The 26,363-nt window shown below is 39.8% G+C and overlaps 1 protein-coding gene across 7 annotated transcripts in view; it reads right to left on the bottom strand.

The window, feature by feature from the left end:
* Nucleotides 1-26,363, bottom strand: part of MBP (myelin basic protein) — a 148,858-nt gene that overhangs the window by 77,420 nt on the left and 45,075 nt on the right. For all 7 annotated transcript variants that reach the window (XM_072998733.2, XM_072998735.2, XM_072998736.2 and 4 more), the window contains exon 3: nucleotides 5,656-5,749. In XM_072998733.2, the coding sequence (XP_072854834.2) occupies nucleotides 5,656-5,749 (94 nt within the window). The remainder of the gene's footprint in view (nucleotides 1-5,655; nucleotides 5,750-26,363) is intronic.

Below are 26,363 nucleotides of genomic sequence, written 5' to 3'. Positions count from 1 at the left end.
CTCAACTATTAGGTGAAGCCATCCCATTGACTCTATTGTCTTTTCTTTGTAGTATACCATCTAAAATTATCACTAGCCTTGTAAATATAAAAACTGTCTAGTTTCTCTGTAGTCCAGTTTATGTTGGGCTAGTGAAAGACATTACCCTAATATGGATTTTGAATGTCTTCTTTTAAGAGCATTCCTGTGCTCTTTCATTCTGACCAAACTGTGGATCACTTCATAACTTGGAGTATGGTGTAGTGCAAAGCTAGGAACTTGTGTCCATTTAGATGTTCATGAACAATTAACTATAATAATATCTCATCATTGGCCAGACTGGCAAATAATGATGGGGACTGAAGTCCAACTACATCTGATGGATCACTGACTCCCTGGCCCTTGTATGATAGCAGAGCAACTGATTGAGGGTGTAACTGTATAGTGAGAAAAAGGTGGATGCACGGTGAAGTCGCACTGAGCAATTCATGTTTACTGGGTCTATTTGCACTAACTGGCCACACAAGGAGAGAGGAGGAAACTGGCTCAACAGCCTTTGCAGTTTGTTAAGATAGCTCTTGTAGCCCTGCAGGAGATGGGGTTATAGGAGAACTGCCTGAATAAGTTGTAAACAAGGGTCTCCTTCCTTCCTTCCTTCCTTCCTTCCTTCCTTCCTTCCTTCCTTCCTTCCTTCCTTCCTTAGCACAAAAATGCTGGCACCAAGCCATTTTTTAAAAAGAAAGAAATGCCACTATTTGGCTCACCCATCCACTGCACCATTGCACCAACCAAAGCACACAGTTTCCTGCATTTGGCTTAAATGAAAACACTGCTTTATTTGCTGTGAATGGCTTTACTGTGGAAAAAGGAATAAGTCAAAGCGGTGGAGGGAAAATCTATGGGTAGGAGGGAGGGGGGACTCCAAGCTGATTCACATGTGATTTTACATCATGTAATCAATGAAAAAAATGCAAATCAGACCATCCCAGTCCTGAAGCATTTCCTGCATATTTTGTCGATGTAATCGCAGCTTCAGATTAGAAAAAACCTTCATCCAGATTACAAAGAGGCAGTGAACGTGCTCAGTGAGCAATACAGTATCTCTCAGTCTAAACCATGTCAGTGGGTTGCTGGGTAAGAGCTCCCTAGGGAGAGTGGGGGAAAGTGTAATAAATGATAACTCAGAACATATAAATCAATAAGAAAAGCAACATTTTCATCAATGACATGTAAATTATCTGCATTTTTATGTGCTGTCGATTCTCTGTCTTGAACATTCTGTTACATGGTTCCATGTAATGAGAAGGCATTTCATATAACAGGAAATTGCTGCCTGGAGGGTTCTTGTATGTAAGTATCTCAAGAAGCAGGAAGAGGAAATCTGACTATTGTAAGTCTGTGTTACGTATGTACTTTACCAAATACACACAAGATTTTCACATTCTAAGAAGCTGCTGTCTGTCCTTGTTCACTAAGGGATGCAACCAGATGCTTAGATCGTAGAGGTACATGTAGAGGTTCTAAAAGAAACTGTATCCTGAATGAAGTTTTATATGCTTGCTTAAAAGCCTTGGTGGTGTGGGACTTCATTTCTGAAGCCATACACAAAGTAATGATGATGTAGAAAATGTAGATCAATATCTCCCCCTTCTGTCTGATTTGTTTCTTACTTTTTGAGCCTTCATTTGCCTCAACTCACAGATGGCCATCAAGCTGCCACTTAAGAATCACAAATGATTTCATGCTCCTCTTTTAATTCCCATGCAACAAAATCTGTATGTTGGAAAATTCTAAATGTTGTCTTCGAGATGTTGGGATTCATAACATGTTTGATGTATTTATCAGATAAGAAAATTGATAGGTAAATAAAGGGGACAAATTTATGGATTAGGGAATGGCTGGAAGCTGAAACAGTAAATTTTAACCATTGAAATAGATTTTGAATAAATTCAGACTGGAATGAAAAGTTACAGAGACCAGAGTTGGTTTTTTTTTTTTTTTTTTTTTTGACAAAAAGAAGCAGCCAGGCATCTCCTTCTCCTCCGCCCTCATGTAATATGATATAACATGTGTGTCGTGACATGCTGCAATTTTGCCCATTCCCCAGTCCAAATTCAATGTCACGGATTCTCACTTGCAATGGTGGGGTCATGTACCAATGATATCATGTAGCAGAGTAAGGGATGAAGAAAAGTGCCTATAGAACAGTGCTGCTAATTGGGGTATTCACCACGGGAAATCTCCAGCCTTCAGATGTTTTAGTATGTAACCCCCATTAGCCTCACCCGACATGACCAGTGGTAAGAATTGGTGGGACCTGCAGTCCAAAACATTGTTGGAGAGCTCAGTAATTTAGGTCTCTGGCTGTGGAGCCAGAGTTGGGAGTTTGATTCCCCGTTGTGCCTCTTTGACACAGGCTGGACTTGATGTTCCATAGGGTTCCTTCCACCTCTGCAGTTTTAAGATTATTATATATTATTAAATATTAAATATACCTGGAGGCCTGTTGTGATGTATATACTTTTGTCCTTACTTGGCTTGTCCACAGTTTGACACAGTTTGGGAGATAAGAAAATTTTTGTTGTTTACTCATTAAGTCGTGTCTGGCTCTTTATGACCCCATGGACCAGAGCACGCCAGGCCCTCCCGTCTTCCACTGCCTCTCAGAATTGGGTCAAATTCATGCTGGTAGCTTCAATGGCACTGTCCATGCATTTTGTCCTCTATCATCCCCTTGTCCTCTTGCCTTCATATTTTCCCAACATCAGGGTCTTTTCCAGGGAATCTTCTCTTTTCATCAGATGGCCAAAGTTTCAGGATCTGTCCTTCCAGTGAGCACTCAGGGTTGATTTCTTTCAGAATTGATTGGTCTGTTCTCCTTGCAGTCCAAGGGACTCTCAAGAGTCTCCTCCACCACCACAGTTCAAAAGCATTAATTCTTCAGCGGCCAGCTTTCTTTATGGTCCAGCTGTCACTTCCATACATCACTACTGAAAAAAACCATAGCTTTGACTATGTGAACCTTTGTCGGCAAGGTGATGTCTCTGCTTATTAAGATGCTGTCATGGTTTGTCATCGCTTTCCTCCCAAGAAGCAGGCGTCTTTTAATTTCGGGGCTGCTGTCTCCATCTGCAGTGATCATGGAACTCAAGAAGGTAAAATCTGTCACTGCCTCCATATCTTCCCCATCTATTTGCCAGGAGGTGATGGGGTCAGTGGCCATTATCTTAGGGGTTTTTTTGTGTGTTTTTTGGGATGTTGAGCTTCAGACCATTTTTTGCACTCTCCTCTTTCACCCTCATTAAGAGGTTCTATAATTCCTCCTCATTTTCTGCCATCAGAGTAGTATCATCTGCATGTCTGAGGTTGTTGATATTTCTTCTGGCAATCTTAATTCCAGTTTGGGATTCCTCCAGTCCAGCCTTTTGCATGATGTATTCTGCATATAAGTTAAACTTAACTGTTGTTTCTTTGATCTCTTGGCTCCCTACTTTAGCATTCCAGTCCCCTAGAATGAGAAGAACATCTTTCTTTGGTGTCAGTTCTAGAAGGTGTTGTAAGTCTTCATAGAATTGGTCAATTTCAGCCTCTTCAGCATATGTGGTTGCTACATAAACTTGGATTACTGTGATGTTGAAAGGTCTGCTTTGGATTCATACTGAAATCATTTTATCATATTTGAGATTGTATCCCAGTTCAACTTTTCCCACTCTTTTATTGACTATGAGGGCTACTCCATTTCTTCTATGGGATTCATAGGGCTGTGACCCTATCTTGACATGGGGGCGCTCACTACCTTGGTGCATGCGCTCGTAATCTCAAGATTAGATCACTGTAACGCGCTCTACGTGGGGCTGCCTTTGAGGCTGACACGGAAACTTCAGGCGGTGCAGAATGCAGCGGCCAGGCTCCTTACAGGAGTGAGAAAATATTAACACATCTCTCCGATGCTGGCCGCATTGCATTGGCTGCCCATCTGTTTCCGCGTCAACTTCAAAGTTTTAATGCTTACTTATAAGGCCCTAAACGGTTTAGGACCTCAATATTTGGCGGAACGCCTCCTCCCACCAAGGTCTACCTGGATCACCCGCGCAAGTCAGGAGGTGAGGCTGAGGAGCCTGACGCCGAGAGAGGCCCGGAAGGAGAAGACACGAAACCGGGCCTTCTCGGCGGTGGCTCCTCGCCTCTGGAACAATCTCCCTCCGGCGATTCGCGCGGCCCCCACGCTGGGCACCTTTAAAACCCAATTAAAAACATGGCTGTTTATTCAGGCCTTCCCTCCAGCCAACTCTTGATTTTTTTCTTACTTTTCCTTTTTATATTTACTGCTGTTCTTGCTTGATTATTATGTATTTGTCTATGTTTTATTATTTGATTTTGTATTTGGAAGCCGCCTAGAGTGGTCCGGTGGGCCAGATAGGCGGGGTATAAATTAAATAAATAAATAAATAAATAAATAAATAAATTCTTGCCCACAATAGTAGATATAATTGTCTGAATTGAATTTGCCCATTCCCGTCCATTTTAATTCACTGACGACCAGGATGTTGATGTTTATTCATGCCATCTCCTGTGTGACCACATCCAACTTACCAAGGTTCATAGATCTTACACTCCAGGTTCCTATGCAGTATTTTTCTTTGCAGCATTGGACTTTCCTTTCATTTCCAGGCGCGTCCACAACTGAGCGTTCTTTCAGCTTTGGCCCAACCACTTCATTAGCTCTGGAGCTACTTGTCCTGTCCTCTGCTCTTCCTCAGTAGCATGTTGGATGCCTTTCGAGCTGAGGGGCTCATCTTCCAGCGTCACATATTTTAGCCTTTTGTTTCTGTCCATGGAGTTTTCTTGGCAAAGATACTGGAGTGGCTTGCCAGTTCCTGCTCCAGGTGGATCACGTTTAGTCAGAACTCTCCACTATGACCTGTCCATCTTGGGTGTCTCTGCACAGCATCACCCATAGCTTCTCTGAATTACTCAAGCCCCTTCGCCACAACAAGGCAGCAATCCATGAAGCGGGATATAAGAATTACAGTTTGCAAAACATCTGATTTTAGTATACTCACATTTCCAAACTGAAAATGGAGCATGCATTTTTCATTCGGAAATGAAGCAGGCTGAACAACATTTTTTTTTCAGAGCAAGAAATAGGAAGTGACAGAAAAATGTCCATTTGTGGTAGAAACAGCTAATTTAAGGCACAATCCTAGCTACTACGTTTCCTGAGGGCCAACTGAAGGTGTGCTAAATCTCTCTCTCTCTCTCTCTCTCTGTCTGTCTGTCTGTTTGCTGGTTGATCTTGGCCAGCACACAGCAATTCGTGTAGCAGATTCGTGTAGCTGAGAGGTCATGGGGGTTACAATCCAGCAGTATCCGGAAGACCACCATTGCCCACTTCAGGTACTGTATATGAACTACAGACAGGGGGAACGGTTCTGCCTTCTTTCCACTTTGCACCTTTTGCTTTTGAAATTGGACCTCCTCTCACCTTCTAGTCAATTGGAGAGTGCAGGTTTCAACTACAAAACTACAGTCATCATCACACCTAATCTCTTCATCATTTAAATAAACTTCTCTTTGCATTATATGAATTTAGAACTGTAACAGATACTTTCTTCAGGTTACACACAATAGTTTTAAGGTGTGGATCATGAAAACTCTAGTCCTTAATGTACATACCAAAAACTTCATTGTCTTCTGAGGGCTCCTGAGTAAGTTGGACTGCTTTGGAACTTGTTTTATTTTCACTTCCCTCCACTTTTGCTTCAGGATTCTGAAAAGACATGTTACACAAGTAATTAAATAATGCATCTCATGAGCAAGTATGTTGCCTTAGTTCTTAATTCACAAAAGATGCAATGAATGACTCAAGCTGCTTTAGAAGTTCTGACCTGCAGTCTCTAGTGAGGGGGCTGATATAAATTCAAAAACTCATAGCCACAACCATGCATTACTTCTAGAATCATAGAATAATGGAGTTGGAAGTGGCCTATAAAGCCATTGAGTCCAACCCCCTTGCTCAATGCAGGAATCCAAATCAAAGCAAATCTGACAAATGGTTATCCAATTTTCTCTTGAATGCCTCTAGTGTTGGAGTGCACACCACCTCCTGAGGTTAACTGGTTCCATTGTCACACTGCTCTAACAGTTAAGAAGTTTTAACTGTTTTCTGCACAGAGGCTAGAAGAGAAAATGGTGATACAAGCAAGTCAGATGCCTTGAAGAGTAAAGGAATCCTTAGGTTCAAAACATCTGGAACGCAGAGCTTTTCCATCCAGCCATTGGCTGCTCTAATTCAGTGCACAGCAGAGATGTAAATCTCCTCGTATTTTGTCTTCAGAGATGAGAATGAAAAGTTCTTTAAAATTTTCCCCCATTGATCAAGATTATGTATTTGTGCATGTGTCACATTTAAGAAAAAAACTGCAAAAATGTTTTTGGAGAAACAGCATCCTGTGCCGATCTCTTTCTTTGCTAAAAAAATACAAATAAGGTATTTATGCAAAATACCTTCTTGTACAAAAGCTAATCCTTTTCGCTAAAGCTACCACTGATGAATTAAGCAACAGTCTTTTTCTTATGTAAGAGTGAAAAAAATCTCATAATAGTTGGTAGGTGTTTGATGGGATGTTGGGATGTGTTGAGATACCTTTTTCTTGTTGAGAATAAGAAAATCTGAGAATATTCTTAGCACACAGAGCAACACAACGGAAATATTTTGAGATAAGCCATACACTGAGAGTCAAATTACACATTAAGAGAAACATGAACTTCCTAATATTATGATGTTTTCCCTCTAGGCACCCAGCTCCTTCAGAGCACCCTCACACTTGCACATAAAACTCATATTTACTACCAGATGGCTAAAAGCAATAATATGCAAAATGTGGAATGGGGCTAGCAAAAAGAAATTATCATTTTAGAATGTCACTTCTATTGTGTATTATCTAATTTGGGTTTGAGTGTGTATCTGACCATTAGTCAGTAGGTAGGGGAAGAACTGGGGTAGTGTGAGTTTTACTGCCTGTATAGTAGTGGCATGTTGTTCTCTTGCATGGTTTCATTTATCTGTCTAAAGGAAAACAGATGCAGTGAGTAATTTCTACTATAGAGAGGAACTGGAAAGCAAACTGTAAACAATATTCTTTGCTAGTATCCTAAGATGCTTTGAAATCCACTGCTTATGACTGAATGAAGAGATCAGAGAAAGCATATCCCCCTTTGCAATCTCTCAGCAGGTTGGAGAGATGTATTGCATGCTTATGGTATATTTTAATCACACTCTGTGAATTTTGTAATTATGGGCTTTTCTCTGTCACTAAAGTGATATAATCATATGTGCTCTCTTTTCAGATGTAAATTCTGCTGGGATAAACAGGACTCATTACCAGGTTAAGTGAGTCTATAGCAGTGGTTCTTAACCTTTTTGAAAGAAACGCCCCCTTGAGCCATTGAGGAAGTTATCATCGCTCCCCTCCCCGCGGTGATGATATCTCATTTATTTATTTATTTATTTATTTATTTATTTATTTATTTATTTATTTATTTATTTATTTATTTATTTATTTAGACACTTAAATCCAATGACCCCTGAAAACAAAATTAAATTCCAAGAAAATGAAATGCCCCCAAAAAAGTAAGATTTAATGATTTAGTTGCAAGTGAATTTTAAGACGCAAAAAGAAATATAAAAACGGCATAAAAACAAATGCAGGAACTAAAAATTTCAAGACAAAAAGTCTGAAACTAAATTAAAATTGGAGGAAAATATATATTCATGCACACTGTAAAAAGGCTGCAGCCATCCTAGCAGGTTTGGCTTGCTCCAGCGCCCCCCTACCGCCCCCCTTCTGCTCCAGCGCCCCCACGCCGCCCCTTTTCGTTCTACTGCCCCCCTGAAAAATGAAATTGGCCCCTGGGGGGCATTATCGCCCATGTTAAGAACCACTGGTCTATAGCACTGTTACATGAACTCAGGACTTTTGGTGCAGGCTAAACAAGATCACTAGGAGGTCCAATATGCCATTTGGATGTGAGGTTCCCACTAAGTGGCATACGGATGTCAAGAGATCCATTTGGTCTGCCGTCAATTTACCAAGATTCTGAAGAAGCTTAAGAAGAGCCAGTTCAGGATGCGGGTAAATTAAACACTTCGTCAGCTCAACGAAGAAACCAAGGAAATGCATTTTTTAAAAACTGTATTAGGCAGTACATATATGCTGTATCACTTATTTTTTTTTTAAAAAAGCTAAATTAGAAACTTCCTCCTGGAAGTGGGAAGAGACAGCAAGCAGGAGGGCAAAGGACATAACAAGAAGAGTTTCCCTCCCTCTCCTCTTCTGATCAAGAGCCAGTCAAGAAAAACAACCAAAAATCCCCCTCCTTGCTCCCTCCTGTCTACTCCCACTTCCTGGAGGAAGTTTCCCATTTTGCTTTTATTTTTCTAAAAGTGATGCAGTGCATATACACTGCCCTAATGCACTTTAAAAAACCCACATCTTTAGCCCCTCCATGAAGCTGATGAAGTTTTTAATTTGCCAATATCCTGAGGTGGCTCTTTTTAAAAATCACTTCAAGATATTGACAACTGAAAGGAAGACTCATTTTTGGTTTGTTTCTGGAAATATATGCTCTGGAAATGAACCAAAACAGTGTGATCCTACCTGCACCAAAAGTGCATAAACCCCTGACAGGGTCCAGAAAGGTGTGGGTAGGACTGCTTTGGAGAGTGGGCTGGTTCACTTCAACAAAGATGTCTGCTGTCTTTAGGAATTAACCATCTCATCCCTGCAGCAGACCAACCAGTGGGCTAAATGCCTGTATATCAGTCTCTAAGTAGAGATACTGCTCGCTTTACAAACTAAGCAGCATATTTGTTTGTACACATTAGCCCTTTGTGCATTATTCGCATTATTCACACATGGCAGGGTTGAACAGCTGGCCCTATTACCAATATTGTGAATGCTCCACACCTCCATGTTTATGGACTTAGGAGGGAATCTAAGTGCCCAAGCTTCCATTCTCGGACCCTACACAGTCAGGGTTCAGATTGTGTTGAAGTCTATGCCCTGAGTTTCAGAGCCCTCCATGCTGATGTCCACGTTCAATGTGGACATTAATGGTGAGGCTAGTTGATAAGCAAGATATAGGAACTGGTGCCAGTAACACAGACTTACAACTTCTTTGATATATGGAGCTCACTTCCTGTCAGTACTTTGTGAAGAGACTAAAGACTTAAACAGTTACACAAATGAGTAATGTGTATACGTCTAATGTACTTGTATATCTTCTATATGTAAGAACAGTAAGACATAAACAGAAGGGGAAAGAAAAACAATGTTTATTAGATGATATAACATTTAGTGATACAAAACTGAATTTCTGTGAACTTTTTATTATTATTATTACTGCTGTTCTATAGAGAAGACCGCTCCCCATGTCAAGGTGGTACTTCCCACCTTGAACTTCCCACAGGATGTCATACGAACCTCACCTGATCTGTCTCCTAAAACATGTGGAAAATGTTGGTTTGTAATAGGCAGATGTCAAAATCCACCAAGCAAGGTGCATAAAGTAGGAGACAGATTACCCATCTGACTCACTATTTTCTACATCCAGGCCTACAGATTAAACTGACAAGGCCACCAAAGCTGTCATGTGATGGCCCATCACCACTCCTCTTTCTCCTCAAAGCTCCTCTTCAAGAAGAGGTTTTTCTAATGGAAAGGGAGGGGATCTTAAAAGAGATGGCTCCCTCTCGAACCACAGCTTCAAAGAATCTGAAACACCATGAAAGGGCAGTTTCTGAAGGAGCAACTCCTTATTTCCTACTACAGCAGCAGCTAAAAGAGAGTATAGTCCTATTTGATTCTTTAAGACGAGGTACAATTCTCACATGTCAAATGGAACACTCTACCCTTGCCCTTTCCACCTCCCATTTGTTGCCCTTCTATATCTGGGAAGTGATGTTTGAAGACGTTCTCTGTTGCAGCTCTCCGTGTGAGCCAGGAACCAAATTTTCTACATTTCTCTGACTCATGTGGAAAGCCCCTGTGCATGGGTAGCTTTCTCTCTTCAGACTCACTGCCTTCCAAGTGTAGGAGAGTTACAGATACAATGATGGAGGGGTTGAGGTAGAACACCCTTTTGTTTGCCTAAATATTCACAACATTTTTAAATTACTGAATAGAACTTGTGCATAACAGACATGTATCTACACAGAGGTATATGAATGTTGTGTGTATGTTCATATATTACAAGAGCATAACTAGTAATTTTGACATCTAGGGATTGACATTGGTTAACCTTTGATTTGCGTGGGATTGGCATACATGGGGAAAGAATGGAGAAATGCCTGAGCTTTAATAAGAGTGGAACAGTCATATGAGTTCCACATTAGACTCATTTGTTTAGTGTTTCACAGAGGAGTGGCAGGTGTAGTATATGTCCTTAGGGCGGGCAGGTTTGTGTCCTTCCAGCAGCAAATTGTTGCATCCTCTGAATTTCAAGACACTGGGCTAAAGCCTTGGTTGTCTTGCTTTAGCTACCTCTAGTATATGTGTTTGGGCACGCAAGCTTGGTGAAGGCCATGTGTGGCCTTGCCAATTCTATCATGGTCTACACTGAATGGCAGCAGATTCCAGGGTGCTTTACCACTGAGCTATCAAGAGAAAAATGTTCCAGAAACTGGATATAATTCATTTATTCCCCAACCCTTGAACACTCCTCCCCAACTTGGTAGCTTTATTTAATGTAAAACCACAAGCAACCCTCTGAAAGCCATGGGCTCTTTCCAAATATCAACTGCAAATGGATTCTGAATGTCCGGTAAGCCTTGCTCAGTAAGTGCTCAAACATTTCAGTAGTAGATATATCTACAGTATATCTGTCTGTCTGTCCTTCTTCAAATGAACCCATGCTCCTGGTGCAACCTACTTTAAGTCCTCTGTGAAAGCGGAATGTAGTTACTATAGTAATGTAGTTTTTTTCTGTGAAATAACTGCCCTGTGACTAGGAATGCACATTATTTGATAACTATTAGAGTTAGCTACATGAAGAAAGACTAGATCAATAATGTGGTAAGTGCCCATTTTCTTTCTGACCCAGGTCAGGATGTTTACTTGCTGCTCTGTTTGGCTGAGAAAGAACTAACGATAATTGCACAGACACAAGTTCCCCCCCCCTCACAGCAACTGCATTGCTATAGCCATATTTCAATCATTTCTGAAAAAGAGAAACGTTAATCTGTCATGTGTGTTCGTTAAGCTAAACAGGCATTCAGGAGACACGGGGGAGTGTGTTGTCTCTCTCAGTCATTTGTTTTGAAAGACAAATGACAAACTTGGTTAGAAATTCCCTGAATGTGGTGGTTGCAGTAGCAGCCTTACTTATAAATGGCATGCCAAGTTTCTTCCCCATAAACCCCTTAATAAAAAGCATTGTTCACTGAATAAATCAATGCTTTCTCAAGTTATTTCTGTTTCAGGAAGGTTTTTGCTCTCCTGAGCTTTGGAAAGTCTCTGACAAGAACCAGCCATCGTTTTCAGCACTTCTCAGAGGTTCTGGTGTTCTCCTGTGCCTACTACAACACCTGCGATTTTTCGGTACCAAGATATCTGTGAAATGTGATACTTTGAGGTGACTGAAGTGAAAGAGAAAAATTCATTCTGAATGCAAAAGACAAATCATAACATAAACAGTCTTTCCTTCATTTTTAATAATGAAATAGTATATCTCAAGCCTTTGTCGAAGTCCTATAATATGATGGTATAGAGTAATATCTCATCTTTCAGTATTGAAACTATCCTCACCAGTGGCACACAATTGTGGCAAACAAAGCCCAATGAGTAATATGATTTGTGTTGTACATGTCAATCAGGAGAACAAAGCATGGTTTGCTATCTTGCTTTAACCACCATTAAGAATAGTTTCAGGCCACCCTTCATTCCCCCTAGGTTATCAGGGCTATAAAGAGCAAATAATTTTTTTTCAAGAAAAAAGTAAAAACAAAACTACCTTTATACAATACCTAAAATAAGAGAAACAATGTTCAATATAGAAATTTTAATCCAGCTCTGTTAAGAACGTATAGTCAGTAGTGCACTTATAAGTGCTACACTTCTATGGAGAGTGTGTTTTGATGTCAAGGTGACAGGTTTGTAAAGATTCTATCTCTGCCTTATAACCAAATGTGGCGGAACGCCCACGTCACTCCTGTCCATCGTATGGTGCTCATGGGCAGGAGCCTATGAAAGGACAGGAGGGGCGGAGTTAGAATGGCAGTTGGACAGCGAGAGGAATGGAGAGAGGTTATTGAACTGTGAGAGTTAAGACAGAGCTTGGAAAGTTGGAGTGTCGAAGAGCGTTGTTGAAGTGGTTATTGTGAATAAGTATACAAACATGTAATCAAACCCAAGTACTTTAATGAGAGATCTTAAACAGAAATAAAAGAACACTTGTGATTTACATCTGTGATTTGCCAACTCAAAGATCAATAAACCTGTTGTATTGGCAGTATGCGTCTGAGTTACATACATTTGGTATAGGGTGGACTAGATCCACTGGTGGCAGCGTAAAAAGAGTAAACACATCTAGAGGGTGGACCTAAGTGTTTGGGGAGAACAAACAAGGGACACTGAGTGGGTGCAAGACCAAATACCAAACTTTTCATAACAAGGTCACATGGAAAAGATTTTCCCTGGAAGATCTTAGGATATGGGCAGTGTACTACAGGAATACAGATCCCAACCAATGTAATGATTTGAAGGCAAAGCATCAGCACCTGGACATAAGTTGAAAACGTAACTGGAAACCAATATAGTTCTTTCAGAATCTGTTCAATATGAGGCATCACGCTATTCCAGCAAACATCCAGGCAGCTGCATTCTGAACTAATCAAAGATGATAGGTCATTCTCAAAGACTCACATTCAATCTATTACAGTAATTTGGTTGAGATTAGCAGTGTGTAACATGTAACACAGAAACACTATTCTAGAGTGATAGTGAAAGCTTTCACCTTTAATATATTGTGTCTCTAGGCATGGTATAGTCATGGTTGATGAGAGGTTTCCATGTTATCTCCTCATAGACACCAATTATTCCCACCTCAACTTTTTACATTTTTTATTATGTCTGGCATTAACCACTCTACCATTTCTCAGTTCAGCCATATCTTCTGACAGCTTCAATTCCTACTAGTGCTTTTGCCCAAAGTTCAGAGTGGCAATCATATTTTTGATTTTCCCCCCTGTTTTTTAACACTGAGGGGCACAGCTGATCCTGGAACATGTTTCCCAGGGGGACACTTTGAACAGGATACCAATTGTAAAATGCTGGATCTATCTCTTATATTGTAACTATCTCTTTGTGAGACTATGTGACTTCTTTAGAATTGGTGAGTTCAAGTTGTCTTACTGCTGTTTATTTTGGGTACAGCTTCAATATAATGTCTTGCTTTATGCCAACGGGTCTCCCCCCCCCCCCGTTCTACGGAGAATCCTCTTGCACATGGAGATGGTACATTCAAGCCTGAAACTTCTAGATGAGGCTCACCAAAACCATGATTCAGGCTATATGGTGTCTGAACCAGGCTGGTGTATTCAAATCTCAGGCTCTTCTTAAGCAGCCATACAAAATGGATCCTTAACTGGTGACCAGTTATGCAGCTTATGAGTTAGCCAGGACTGGTATGAATAATAAGAGCCTGGCTTTCTGCCTTTGATTGACCAGGGCCTTCTCACTGTCTTTCAGGCTATAAGGTTTTCATCATCAACCACTATAGTCAGATCTTGAATATTCTTGATGCCTGGAGCTTAGCAGGCCTGGAGTGCTGCCTAGATGAGAAACTGCTACCATGTGTTGCTGATTTTTTTTTTTTACATGAAGGATGTTTGTGCAGGATGGCAACAATTACACAATTTATATGTGTTTCCCCCTACATTATTGCACTTAGCCAAGCCAGGAGTATAGCTGATCAAATACAAACTATCTGCCTCATGGATTCCCTATTTATCTGCAATTACTTTTAGAAATGATCTAAAGAAAGATCATTTTCTTTGCGCATAGAGAAAATTTGCCATTATTCCAAAGCCAGAAGAATAAACTGTTAAGGTATATAATTTTTATATAGCCTGAACATAATATGTGTGTGTGCAGAACAAGAATAAGATGACATCATTCCTTCATCCCTGGCTGATGCAATCCACTGCAATATGAAGACTGCCACACCTGTGTGCATGAGGTCACCTCAGACGGGATTGGACCAGACTGATACCAGAATTGTATATAAGAAATGAACACTGTACAGTCTCTCTCTTCTCCTGTATACTGATGTCTGCATGTCATGCTGCTGGTTTGAATACTGAGCCACTGAAGTGCTGTATGTATGTATATCCTGTATATATTTTGTAAATACAATGCTGGAAAGAAGAAGCTGTTGTGTTCGTTTATCTGCGCTTTACTCTGCAAGAGACAAGATAAAGACACAGACGCACACTCCCTTATCAGAGGTTATGCGCCCAGCAACGTTCTGCTGCGCTGCAAATGGGAGGTGGTGAGTAAATAAAAGAGGAGGAGAGCCTAAGCAGCAGTGATAGTGAGTCAGAAACCAGTTCGTCTGTAAACCCGGGGAAGGGAAGGATACAGAGAGCTGCAAGGATGGCATACAGCACGGGAGGAAATATAGGTGGCCTGGCCATAAATAGACTGAATGAAAATAATTATAGAACGTGGGCAGTCAAAGCCGAGATGTTGTTACGGAAGGAATCACTGTGGCGTTATGTTAGAGCCTCCCCAGCGCAGCCCAGTGAGGAGGAAGAGGCAGAGCATGAGAGAGCTTTAGCCACGATCATTTTGGCCATTGAAGATTCGCTTCTGACCCACATTCAAGGTCTGACAACAGCAAAAGCAGTTTGGGATAAACTAAAAGGCATTTATCAGAGGGAGACGACAGGCACAAAGATTTCTCTTACCAGGAGGTTGTTCCAATGCAGGATGAAACTGGATGAGTGTGCTTCGGAACACTTAAAGAATATGAAGGACATGTTTAATCAACTGCAATTAATGAATGTTGTCTTCCCTCAGGAACAGCGCGTGTATATTTTGCTAAGTTCTCTGAATGATGATTACTCCATGCTGGTAACAAGTTTGGAAAGCATGCCAGAAACGGAGCTTTCAGAAGAGTATGTGACGAACCGAATTCTGCAGGAGGAACAGCATTTAAAACAAAGAATGCTGAACAAAAAAGCAAGCCACGTGCGTGCTGACCACGAGAGACAGAGATACTCTGATGGCAGCGTGCCCAGGAGGCGGACGGACGGAGAACAAAGAGGAAGAGTGATGATGACGAAAGCCTGTTTCCTCTGCGGATCCACCAATCACCTGCAACGGAACTGTGACAAAAGCGGAAGTCTTCCAAGCAACAGAGACTGTAGAAAGAAAGTCTCCAAACGGTTTCAACAAAGAGACGACATGAGGCCGGTCTCCTTGGTTACCAGAGGAACGAGGGACAAGGTTCACAGCAAGACAAAAGCAGTGGAGTGGCTGATCGATTCTGATGCCGTAGGGCACTTGACTAATAACAAAGATTTGTTTTGTCTTTTAGATGAAACCAGCCTCAGAAGTGTGATGATGGCGAATTCACAAGAGACGGCCGTCGAAGGACAAGGAACTGTTTACATTCCTTCGTTGAATACTGAGATAAGTGGGGTATTTTACGCTCCTGAATTGTCGTTTAATATAATAAGTGTATCAGCGTTGGCTGAGCAAGGGTTCACTGTCACTTTTGAGAAACAGGAGTGTATAATTAAGAAAAATGGTAAAATAGTTGCAAAAGTGAAGCAAGAAAACAATCTGTACATGTTAAAGAGCCAGACACATGAAAGTGCACATATGATACATACAAACAAACCACAACATGATAACTGTATACATTTATTGCATGGGAGGCTGGGTCATGTAAATTTTAGATCATTACAGAAAATGGAACATTTTGCCAGGGATATAAACATAAAGGAATGCAAAAATTACTTGGACTGTAATGTCTGTAAAAGAAGCAAAACGAATGTGGCCCCAAAAGGGAGAAAAAGTGACAGAGTCACAACCAGGCCATTTGAATTAATTCATGCAGATTTAATGGGACCATTTCCTCCATCATTAGGAGGAGCGAAATATGCAATGGTTCTAGTGGATGATTTTACAAGGTTTTCTTATTGTTATACACTAAAATCTAAAACAGAAGTGTTTGAAACATTTAGAAAATGGTTGTTTTCAGTAGAGAGGAGATTTGGCCACAAGGTGGCGCAGTTGCAAACGGATCGAGGTACGGAATTTACAAACACTAGGTTCCAAAGGTGGTTAGAAAGTCTGGGAATTAGACATAGAAAAACGAGCCCATATAGCCCATTTCAGAATGGTGTTGCTGAGAGACGAAACAGAGTGTTACAAGAGATGAAAAATGCATTGTTGGCAGACTCTGGGTTGCGTCACGGTCTGTGGAGTGAAGCGATACTAACTTCTAACTTTTTGATTGACAGAATTTATTCTTCCTCGATAGATGACACACCATATTTCATGTTATACGGTAAGAAACCATGTTTAAAATATTTGAGGGTGTTTGGACGCACGGCATGGGTGCATATCCCGAAACAACTCAGAAGAAAAGGTAAAAATAAAACAAGAAAAATGACATTTGTGGGGTATGAACCCAATTCAAAGGCATACCGGTTTTTTGATGGGGATAGAAGTGTGATAATCTCTAGGTCAGCCAGTTTTAATGAAGGGGAAAACTGGGACCAAGTACACGCAAACTCACAGTTATACATCCCTCTACACGAAAGAAAAAGTCAATTAAGACAGACAGGAACACATAAGCAAGGCGTGGAGTCCTGTGCTGGTGATGAAGAAGGAGGAGCTACTACAGATGATGAAGAAGAAAAAGAAGATAGTGATGAGGAAGGACATGAAGAGGAGGAAGCACACACAAGTAGTCAGATAGAAACACACACAAATACACATGGTCCCAGAAGGTCCCAGAGGGCAAATAAAGGTGTGCCACCCAAAAGATATGGAGTGGGTGGTATTACAGTGTGTAATGTTTATATTGAGCCCAGAAACTATAAAGATGTTTTGAAGCTTCCTGATTATGAGAAGAATACGTGGTTAGAGGCCATGGAGGAGGAGATGAAGTCCATGGAGGAACATCAAGTGTTCACTGAAACCAAACTACCAGCAGAGCATAAGGTAATAAGTAGTAAGTGGGTGTTCAAAAGAAAATTGCAAAATGATGGAAACTACAGATATAAAGCGAGTTTGGTTGCACAAGGTTTTACACAGAAAAAGTTTATACATTATGATGAGGTATTTTCTCCGACAGTCAGGTCCGAGACATTGAGAACAACGCTTGCCTTTGCTGTCAGTAAAAATTATGTAATTTACCACTACGATATAACAACTGCATACTTAAACGCAGACTTAAAGGAAGAGTTATATATGGCAAAAGCGCCGGGTTTTGAGGGTACTAAACCAGAACTAGTGTACAGGCTAAACAAGGCAATTTATGGTTTGAAACAATCTGCTAAAAATTGGAATGATTGTTTACACCAAGTTTTGATGAAACTAGGATACAAGAACGGTCTAGCAGACCCTTGTTTATATACCAAGAAAGTTGGGAATGATTTAAATATACTTCTGGCGTATGTTGATGACCTATGTTTTATAGCAAAAGATCAGAGCCAAGTAGAGTTGTTTGAAAAACAATTAAAAAAGGAATTCAAATTTAAAAATCTAGGACCAATACAAAATTATCTGGGTGTACAAATAAAGAAAACAGAACATGGACTTGAATTAAGTCAAGAACACAAAATAAAACAAATGTTAGAAAAATATTGTATGGGAGAGTGCAAGAATGTGAGTACTCCCATGACAGTGGATTTTCAAAAGAAAGATGAAATAAGTAAAGATTTTGAAAACAAAGAATTATATCACTCAGCAATAGGGAGTCTAATGTACCTAGCGAACTGGACGCGCCCGGATATAGCGGCATCAGTAAACATACTCAGTAGATATATAGAAAAACCTAGTGAAAAACACTGGCAAGGATTAAAAAGGATTTTTAGATACCTAAAGGGAACATATAATTATCATCTAACTTTGCAACCATCAAAAAATTTAAAACTGTCAGCTTATGTGGATAGTGACTGGGCCAACGATGAAAAAGACAGAAAATCTATGACTGGATTTGTCATAAAATTTGGAAGTAATATAGTTGGTTGGAAATCACGAAAGCAAAATTCTGTAGCAATCTCAACTTCTGAAGCAGAGTTTGCTGCATTGTCAGATTTATGCTCTGAATTAATTTGGTACAAACAATTAACAAAAGACTTAAAGTGTAAAACAGATAATGCAATAAAAGTAATGGAAGATAATACCACTTGTATACAAATGGCCAAAACAGATAGAGTAAAAAACAGGAGCAAACATGTTGATATTAAATATCATAACATAAGGGAAGCTGTAAAAGGAAAACTAATTGAATTAGAATATTGCAAGACTGAAGAAAATATTGCAGACATATTGACTAAACCGTTGTGTGCTCAAAAGCATGAAATGTGTATAGATGTATTGGGAATGTGTAATGGGTTCAGGCAATTTAAAAATTATTTTTTAATTTTTAATTAATTTTAATTAATTTTTATATAGCCTGAACATAATATGTGTGTGTGCAGAACAAGAATAAGATGACATCATTCCTTCATCCCTGGCTGATGCAATCCACTGCAATATGAAGATTGCCACACCTGTGTGCATGAGGTCACCTCAGACGGGATTGGACCAGACTGATACCAGAATTGTATATAAGAAATGAACACTGTACAGTCTCTCTCTTCTCCTGTATACTGATGTCTGCATGTCATGCTGCTGGTTTGAATACTGAGCCACTGAAGTGCTGTATGTATGTATATCCTGTATATATTTTGTAAATACACTGCTGGAAAGAAGAAGCTGTTGTGTTCGTTTATCTGCGCTTTACTCTGCAAGAGACAAGATAAAGACACAGACGCACACTCCCTTATCATAAACTTTAAAAGTTACAAATTTATAGTCGAAGAATGTATAAGGAAACTGGGCAATTGTCTGAATACAAGTTGTATCTGTTCTTCTGCAATCAATTGTTTCCCTCTATCCTTGATATGTTTATTGTTTAATGTGTTGCAATTTAATATGATCAATTTCATTCTAATTACAAGGTTTTGGTCATGTTTTCATATATTTTATACTGTTACTGCATCCTGTATAAAACATAAATTTTATTACACCATCACACAATTAGACCCGGGTAGGTGGGACTTGTTAGCCTAGGAAGGCAGCCCATTTAGGAGAAGGAAAACTACGATTCCAAACCTTCACTGCCTTGTGGCTATATCCACGGATGGAAAAGGCTTCAGGAGTTAACCTTGAGGCAAAATCCAGAGCCTGAGTCCCGGAGGCAGTTCGTGTTGTTCTGGCAACTCCTGCGACATCGCTGGAACCAGTTGTATTGGCTCTTGCCTTTCCATTGGACTATTTCAGTGATGTGGAGAGGGGGGATTTGCTGCTTGGAAAACAGCCTATCCTCCATATTATTTTACCCAGGCTTTGTGCTCTGGGGAGGATATGTAAACAAACACAATAAATACATTTCCTAAATGAAGTCTGTTTTTCTGGATGCAAAACTGTTATTTTGGTGCTGTTTTTTGTAGCCAAAGTTACTGTAGCCCTAAAGCCATAGGCCTACTCATTCTAGAGATGAGAATGTTTGAAATGCTGTGAACATCTGTCCTTAGCATTTTGCAGATTGACGTGTTTCAGGGCAAAGCAATAAATACAAAACCTTACATCCTATAAAGAAGATGACAGCAGGAAAAAAAATGAAAGAAACATAATCTGTCATGATGACAGGGCAGTGTTGAAGGAAAGTTTTGAACTGGAATGTGTGTATTCATCATCTAAAGGGTAAGTTTAAGATTACTTTTAAAGAAATCACACATGCAGCACTTTAGCTTTCTGCCCTCTCGAGTTGTTTTAAATTTTAGCCCCCATTTGGATGAGATTGCAACACCACATTACTGTGTTTAAAAGTACACTGGTACCAAAGTGTGCCTTCAAACGCTATTTCGAATCAGGTTAATGAACAATGTTTGGCAAAGCAAAAGAAAGAGCAGTAAAATTTTAGAGGAATGCATATTAATCCTTGGGTTCACCCCTGGATAACTTGCTATAGGCTATGAAGCAGCTATGGCCTCTCTTTCTTTCTTTCTTTCTTTCTTTCTTTCTTTCTTTCTTTCTTTCTTTCTTTCTTTCTTTCTTTCTTTCTTTCTTTCTTTCTTTCTTTCTTTCTTTCTTTCTTTCTTTCTTTCTTTCTTTCTTTCTTTCTTTCTTTCCCTCCCTCCCTCCCTCCCTCCCTCTCTCTCTCTCTCTCTCTCTCTCTCTCCCTCCCTCCCTCCCTCCCTCCCTCCCTCCCTTATACCACCCATCTGACAGCAAGGCCACTCTGGGCAGTTTCAACATAATAAAACAAAAACACTAAAAATTATAACATAGTGGTTACACAAAAATCAAAATCAAAATTACAACACACACTCACAAATAACGAAAGCAACATGAACAACAACAGAAATACCATTAATTTAATTTAATTCTCTCTTGGACAAATATATCCAGTTCATTATGCTCTGATATCATTATTTGGACTATTTCAACATGGGCTCAATCAGATGGGCATTTGTCCTGTTGTTTGTCTGCTGCAGGGATGGATTGATTTGCTCTTTTTTTCCAGTGACCACATGACATAATTGCTGGAGCAAACCAAACAATCCCAAGGTCTTACTTGCACTTTTCTGAGCCACTGTCGGGGGCTTCTACTTTTTTTTTTATGCTGGCAGGAGCATTCTATTTTGTGTAATCACTGGGAATGTACCAAAAGCAGGCCTTTCTAGCTGTCAAAGTTCCTCCCAATTGGAATTTCTGATAGTGACTTAATAATAAACTGAACACTTCTGCTTCTTGGCAGAGAGACAAGGGAAATGAAATGTTTTTAAGACTCTGGTAGACTATTGTGGAGACTGTACATCACTCAAGGCAAACAAAGAAAAATTTGGCTGTGGGCAGTTTCTTGACCAGCCCTTCAGACAAACCAAAGAAAATATTATTTTCTCTCTCTTTGTGTGTGTTTCTGCTATGCTCTCAAAATGTTAAGACTAACATATCCTAGATTGTGAATGTGAAATCTGCAGTCACCATGTCCTTCTAGCACACACAGAGGAACACTGTAAGCAATGAAAAAAATGACTTGAGAATAATGAGTAATTGGCATTATGCATTTCATTCTGGAAAACCAATGAATTAAAAAACATCCAGGGAGAAAAGGAGATGGCTAGATTCATAAAGATTTCAAGAGGTGTTGGTTGCAAGCACACAGTAATTAATGAAATGGAACAGTTAAGAGATTTCTCTATCATTAAAATCAACACAAAAGGCTGTCATTAATAATCAGGAAACATAAAAGGATGGCTAATGACTATAAATACAAAGGCCCATTCTCACTAAAAACATTATCATCATTATGATAATAAGGTTTTAACAATTCCTTAGTGGTAAACAACACTTTTTTTGTTTTTTTCCTCCCTCTGGTAAAAGGGTTCAGCCAACTAGAATAGACAGGGCTGTATAAAAACATGGTCTGCCAGGTTGTTGAAAAGCTTACTTTCACTTAAGACATGTTGTTAACCGCAACATGTCTTAAGTGAAAGTAAGATGCTAACAAATAACACATGTACTAGAGGCCCTGTTGGGAACACTTGGAAATAAAGTGTTCTGTGAGGCAGGAATAGTAACAATGTTTCAAAACTTTCAATCTCATTAACTAGCAGTAGGGTATATAAACACTAATACCTACATGGCTCAACAATATTTGGAGCTAGGAATGTCCCAATAACATACTGTAATATTTGACAGTCTACTTCTGAGTATTCACTTGTTCAACTTCACCAGCTGCAGGTGAGATCTGGTGTTGCACAGGCAGAGGGCCAACTTTAGATCTGATAAGGAAGTGTAGGATTTTTGGACTGGGTGTTGTTGGCAGATGTCAAGATGATGGTCAGGACATACCGTGTTTTCCCGAAAATAAGACAGGGACTTATATTAATTTTTGCTCCAAAATACACACTAGGGCTTACTTATTTTAGGAGATGTTTTATTTTTTTCATGTACAACAATCTAGATTTATTCAAATACAGTCATGTCTTCTGAGTGCTGCACTATGGTGGAGGACAGGGTTTAACTTAACTGGGGCTTATTTTTGGGGTAGGGCTTACCATATTTTTCTGTGTACGTCAGCATAACCAGAAATAGAAAAGAGTAGAATGTTCTTTTCTATTTACAACATAATCGAATTAAATTTCTCCACAGATCCACCACTTTATTCTGAAACTGACAGGCAGGTTGGCAGAAGGACAAATACTAATCAAGTATATGACATACAATCTATAGACATTTAGATAGGAGTCAAATGTTAATTATCTAGACAAATTCCAATAACATTAATAAGTATTGAGTTCAGTAAAAAGAGAAAAAATCCATAGCAAGTATGTATAGCACACGAACAATGATTGCTAAGTCTGCACTGCTTTCAATGCAGGAAAAATAATTTGTGTCACATAACTTTCAAGTGGTAGTTTTTGATAAATGTCCATGAATTCAAGTCAAGACTTTGAAATGACAAGGAAATGACTCATCCAAGTACTGTATCAAGGAGTGCCTTTCCACTCCCAGGTGGCAGCTGATTCAGTCTGTGAACAAACATTCCTGTTCTGCTAGAAACAACCCACAGGTTCTTACAGGACAAAAACACACCATTGCTGCACCAAATTCTTTTGTATGGCTGTTCTAGATTGAACATAGAAACCAATGGCCATCACTGGCCATCTTAACTGTTTGAAGAGCAATCCACACATGATCTTAGAAATTAAGAGAAGGTCTAATGACATCTTGTGGTTAAAACATGGCATTATATACTCTGGCTAGATATACCAAGCAGATTAGTTTTTTCTTTGTACTTTTATTTATCCTTGGACACACAATATGAGAGAATATGAAATCTCATAGAACTGTTTCAACCCCAACAGTAAAATGCCAGTTCCTTCTTATTAATTAATAAGATTATGATGATGATGATTACTACTGCTGCTGCTACTACTATTAAGACATTTCCAATTTGTGCCATATACTTAAAAAAAACCTGGTGACAATAATAAACACAGGGATGTACTGTAGTGACACGAGAACAATAATATCAGAAAGTGGTCTGTTAACTGCCAGAAAATACTCCACAGAAAAAACATTTAACTCCCAGATGAACATTAGCACATGACAATATACATGGAAGAGATTTCACCTTGCAAAATGTCCTGCAGCAAAATAACAAATAGCAGAAAAAAAAAACTGCTTGATCAGTTAAGTTCTTCTAATAAGGCAGGCAAAGAGGAGATGAAATCATAACAGTGGACAATTGCAAAAATATGGGTGCCATGCTGTTTTTATCTGGGCCAAAGAGATAATGTGAAAACACATGGTGGAAATTTATGATGATAAGACATAACCCTTAGGGCTGGATCATTTGTGTTTGTGTGTTTTGAGAAAAAATAATACATAATAATGCAATGAATAAAAGGGATTTGTGTTTTGATTAAGAGAATGGAAAAAGAGGATATTTCAATTCCCACTACCACTGGTTCTTAAATGAAGGACTATTACCACTGGCTTCTTGATAAATCTGAATCATTTTAAAGAAGGATATCCTACAGAATTTATTCTGGAATAAGAAAACAAAACAGATGCAAAAGAACAAACATAAAAATGAATTACTGATTCTACAAATGCTAAACTGTTCCTCAAGTTACAAATAACCTGGCTTTTTATTTCCCTAGTGTACTTCTATCCTTTGAGATCTTTCCCTGCTCCATTGACTATCCCTCTCATAGCCAAGCCATCTATGAGAAAGACTTCATAGAAAAGGGGAATGTGTTATCAGAACAGCCACTGACCTGAGCTACTTCACACCACCCCATGCTTTTCGGTTCTATATCCGGAGCAAAGGATTTCCCCTGTCAGGCAGATAAGAGGCCTGTCCGTTTTAGCACTTTGTCTTCAGTTTTTGCTGGCTGCAAGTGCTGGGAGGATGACAGACACACCCCATTTGCAACAGGAACGGCTAAAAGTACTCCTTCAGTACAGCAAAGAAGGCTGTCTAGTTAACACAACTGCTACTAAAGCAAAAAACACAGGAGGAGGAGGGAAGTGTGGCCCTCCGGGTGATGCTGGAGTATAATCCCCATAATCTCTCACTACTGGCTGTGCTGGATAAGGCTGCTGTTGCAGGGTGTATATTGCAGATATTGCTACATTGCTATTATTTTAAAACCAATAGAAAACATGGCCATGTTACATTTTATTATCTAGATCAGTGGTTCTCAACCTTTTTGAACCGCAGACCAGTTGGGGGGGCGGGCTCCGTCGCGGGGGAGCAGAGGCACCCCAAGCTCGTGGTGGGTATGTTGTGCTGGGGGGCATACCATGCCCCCCACAAGTGCAACCCCCCACGAGCGCAACACACCCACTGTGTGTGCATGGGGGGCAGAGATCTGTCTCCGCGGCCCAGTCCTGGGAAGCCCATAGACCAGCACCGGGCCACGGACTGGGGATTGGAGACCCCTGATCTAGATAGCCTGACTTACAGCTTGCTAACATACTTCTTTTATTCTCCACCAAAATCATCAATCAGGGCAAGCACATTAGATTTCTAGATAATGGAGTAGGAAAAATGATAACTGTGTGAAATCTTCTTAATACTTATCACGTCATCTACTGTGTAATTCAAACTTTGAAAAAATGTAGTACATTAGATTTAAGCAAACTTTACACTGTCTTAAGATGAGAATCTGGAATATTTTACTTGTTTCCACCTGAATGGGCGATTTCTTGTTAAATACAAATGGCTGACATCAAAGTAATTAAAAATGAAGTAATTAATAACAAAGAAGTTAGTTTGTATTACACTAGGAGGGAGATCCTATCAACTGTAGCATCTGTATCATGGATACAACACAAACGAAGAGGAAATGCTATCAGATTCATTAAAATGTAAGTCTATTCTCTAACTGCAGTAGTTTTGCATGTGTTGGGAAATTTTAATTTTAGAGATACATTCAAATATACTACCTATGCATGCACTCCAATATGTCTTACTCTCCCCAGTTTATAGGGTGGCACAACAGCACAGCATCCCCGAACATTCTGTATGCAGAAGATAGCATATAAACACTTCCATGAGGAATAGCTGAATATACTGCATGAAAAGTTAGTAAAATCTCTTTCATGAATTCTGCTTCCTTCAAGAACCTTAAATTGTTGTATCTGGCTCCACTCATGCATTCTGGACCAGCTTATTTGCAGTGGGTGGGATAATGGTGATTTGGGTGCAGAGGAACTCTCTGTAGTTTTGTTGACATAGATGATTAGCTGATGGAGTTTAGATTAAGATAATCTCTAGACAAAATACAAACCATCCCATTTTTAAAAAATCTCTCATAGACAGCCAGTCATTAATGGAAAGCCTGCTTGAAGGGAAAGATCTTTGTTTGCTTGCAGAAGGACAACAAAGATAGGGAAGGAGTGCCAGTGTCTGGGTACAGTGACAGAGAAGGCCCTCTTCTGTGTCCCCACCAAACACACCTGTGAAGGTGATGGGACTGAGAAAAAGGCCTCCCCTAAAGCCTAAAGCCATGAGAACGCTGCCACTTCCTGCCTATTTGTCAGCTCTCACCTTAATTATGTCCTCTACAATTCTCAATCAATTATCAGCACTACAGCCACACTGAAAACACTTTATATGAAGATTCTGCTTTCCTTCAGAAACGTTAACAACTGAAGACCATTTTGCAAAGAAAAATGGGGAGGGGGGAATGCCAATTCTTCTCACCCTTTACAAAACTGTTTTACAACATTTTAACAAGACTCCAGGGCTATCATTTCAGATAGTTATCAGCCTGTGAAACAGACTAAACATACATGAAGAGAATAAATGCACCTGTCTTATTTCTAAGAAAGCTATAATAGGTTTCTTTTCAGGATGACATTAGGAGAGGCACTGTTGTATTTAAAATCTCCTTTTCACAGGCCACCTCATGCACGTAGTTATCCAGCCAAGTTATCCACCTTGTTTCATGCCCCCAAATGAGAAAAGGACTTTTGGATGTACAGTACCTTGCATACATGTACACCAAAAGCAAAGCTAGAAGAAGTTTCCCAGCAAGGCAAAGTGCCTTGAATGAAGGAGATCAGAAATGTATTTGC

This window comes from Pogona vitticeps, chromosome 4 (genome assembly GCF_051106095.1).
Source record: "Pogona vitticeps strain Pit_001003342236 chromosome 4, PviZW2.1, whole genome shotgun sequence".
Lineage (NCBI taxonomy): Eukaryota > Metazoa > Chordata > Lepidosauria > Squamata > Agamidae > Pogona > Pogona vitticeps.
This window is presented reverse-complemented; position numbering and strand designations above follow the sequence as displayed.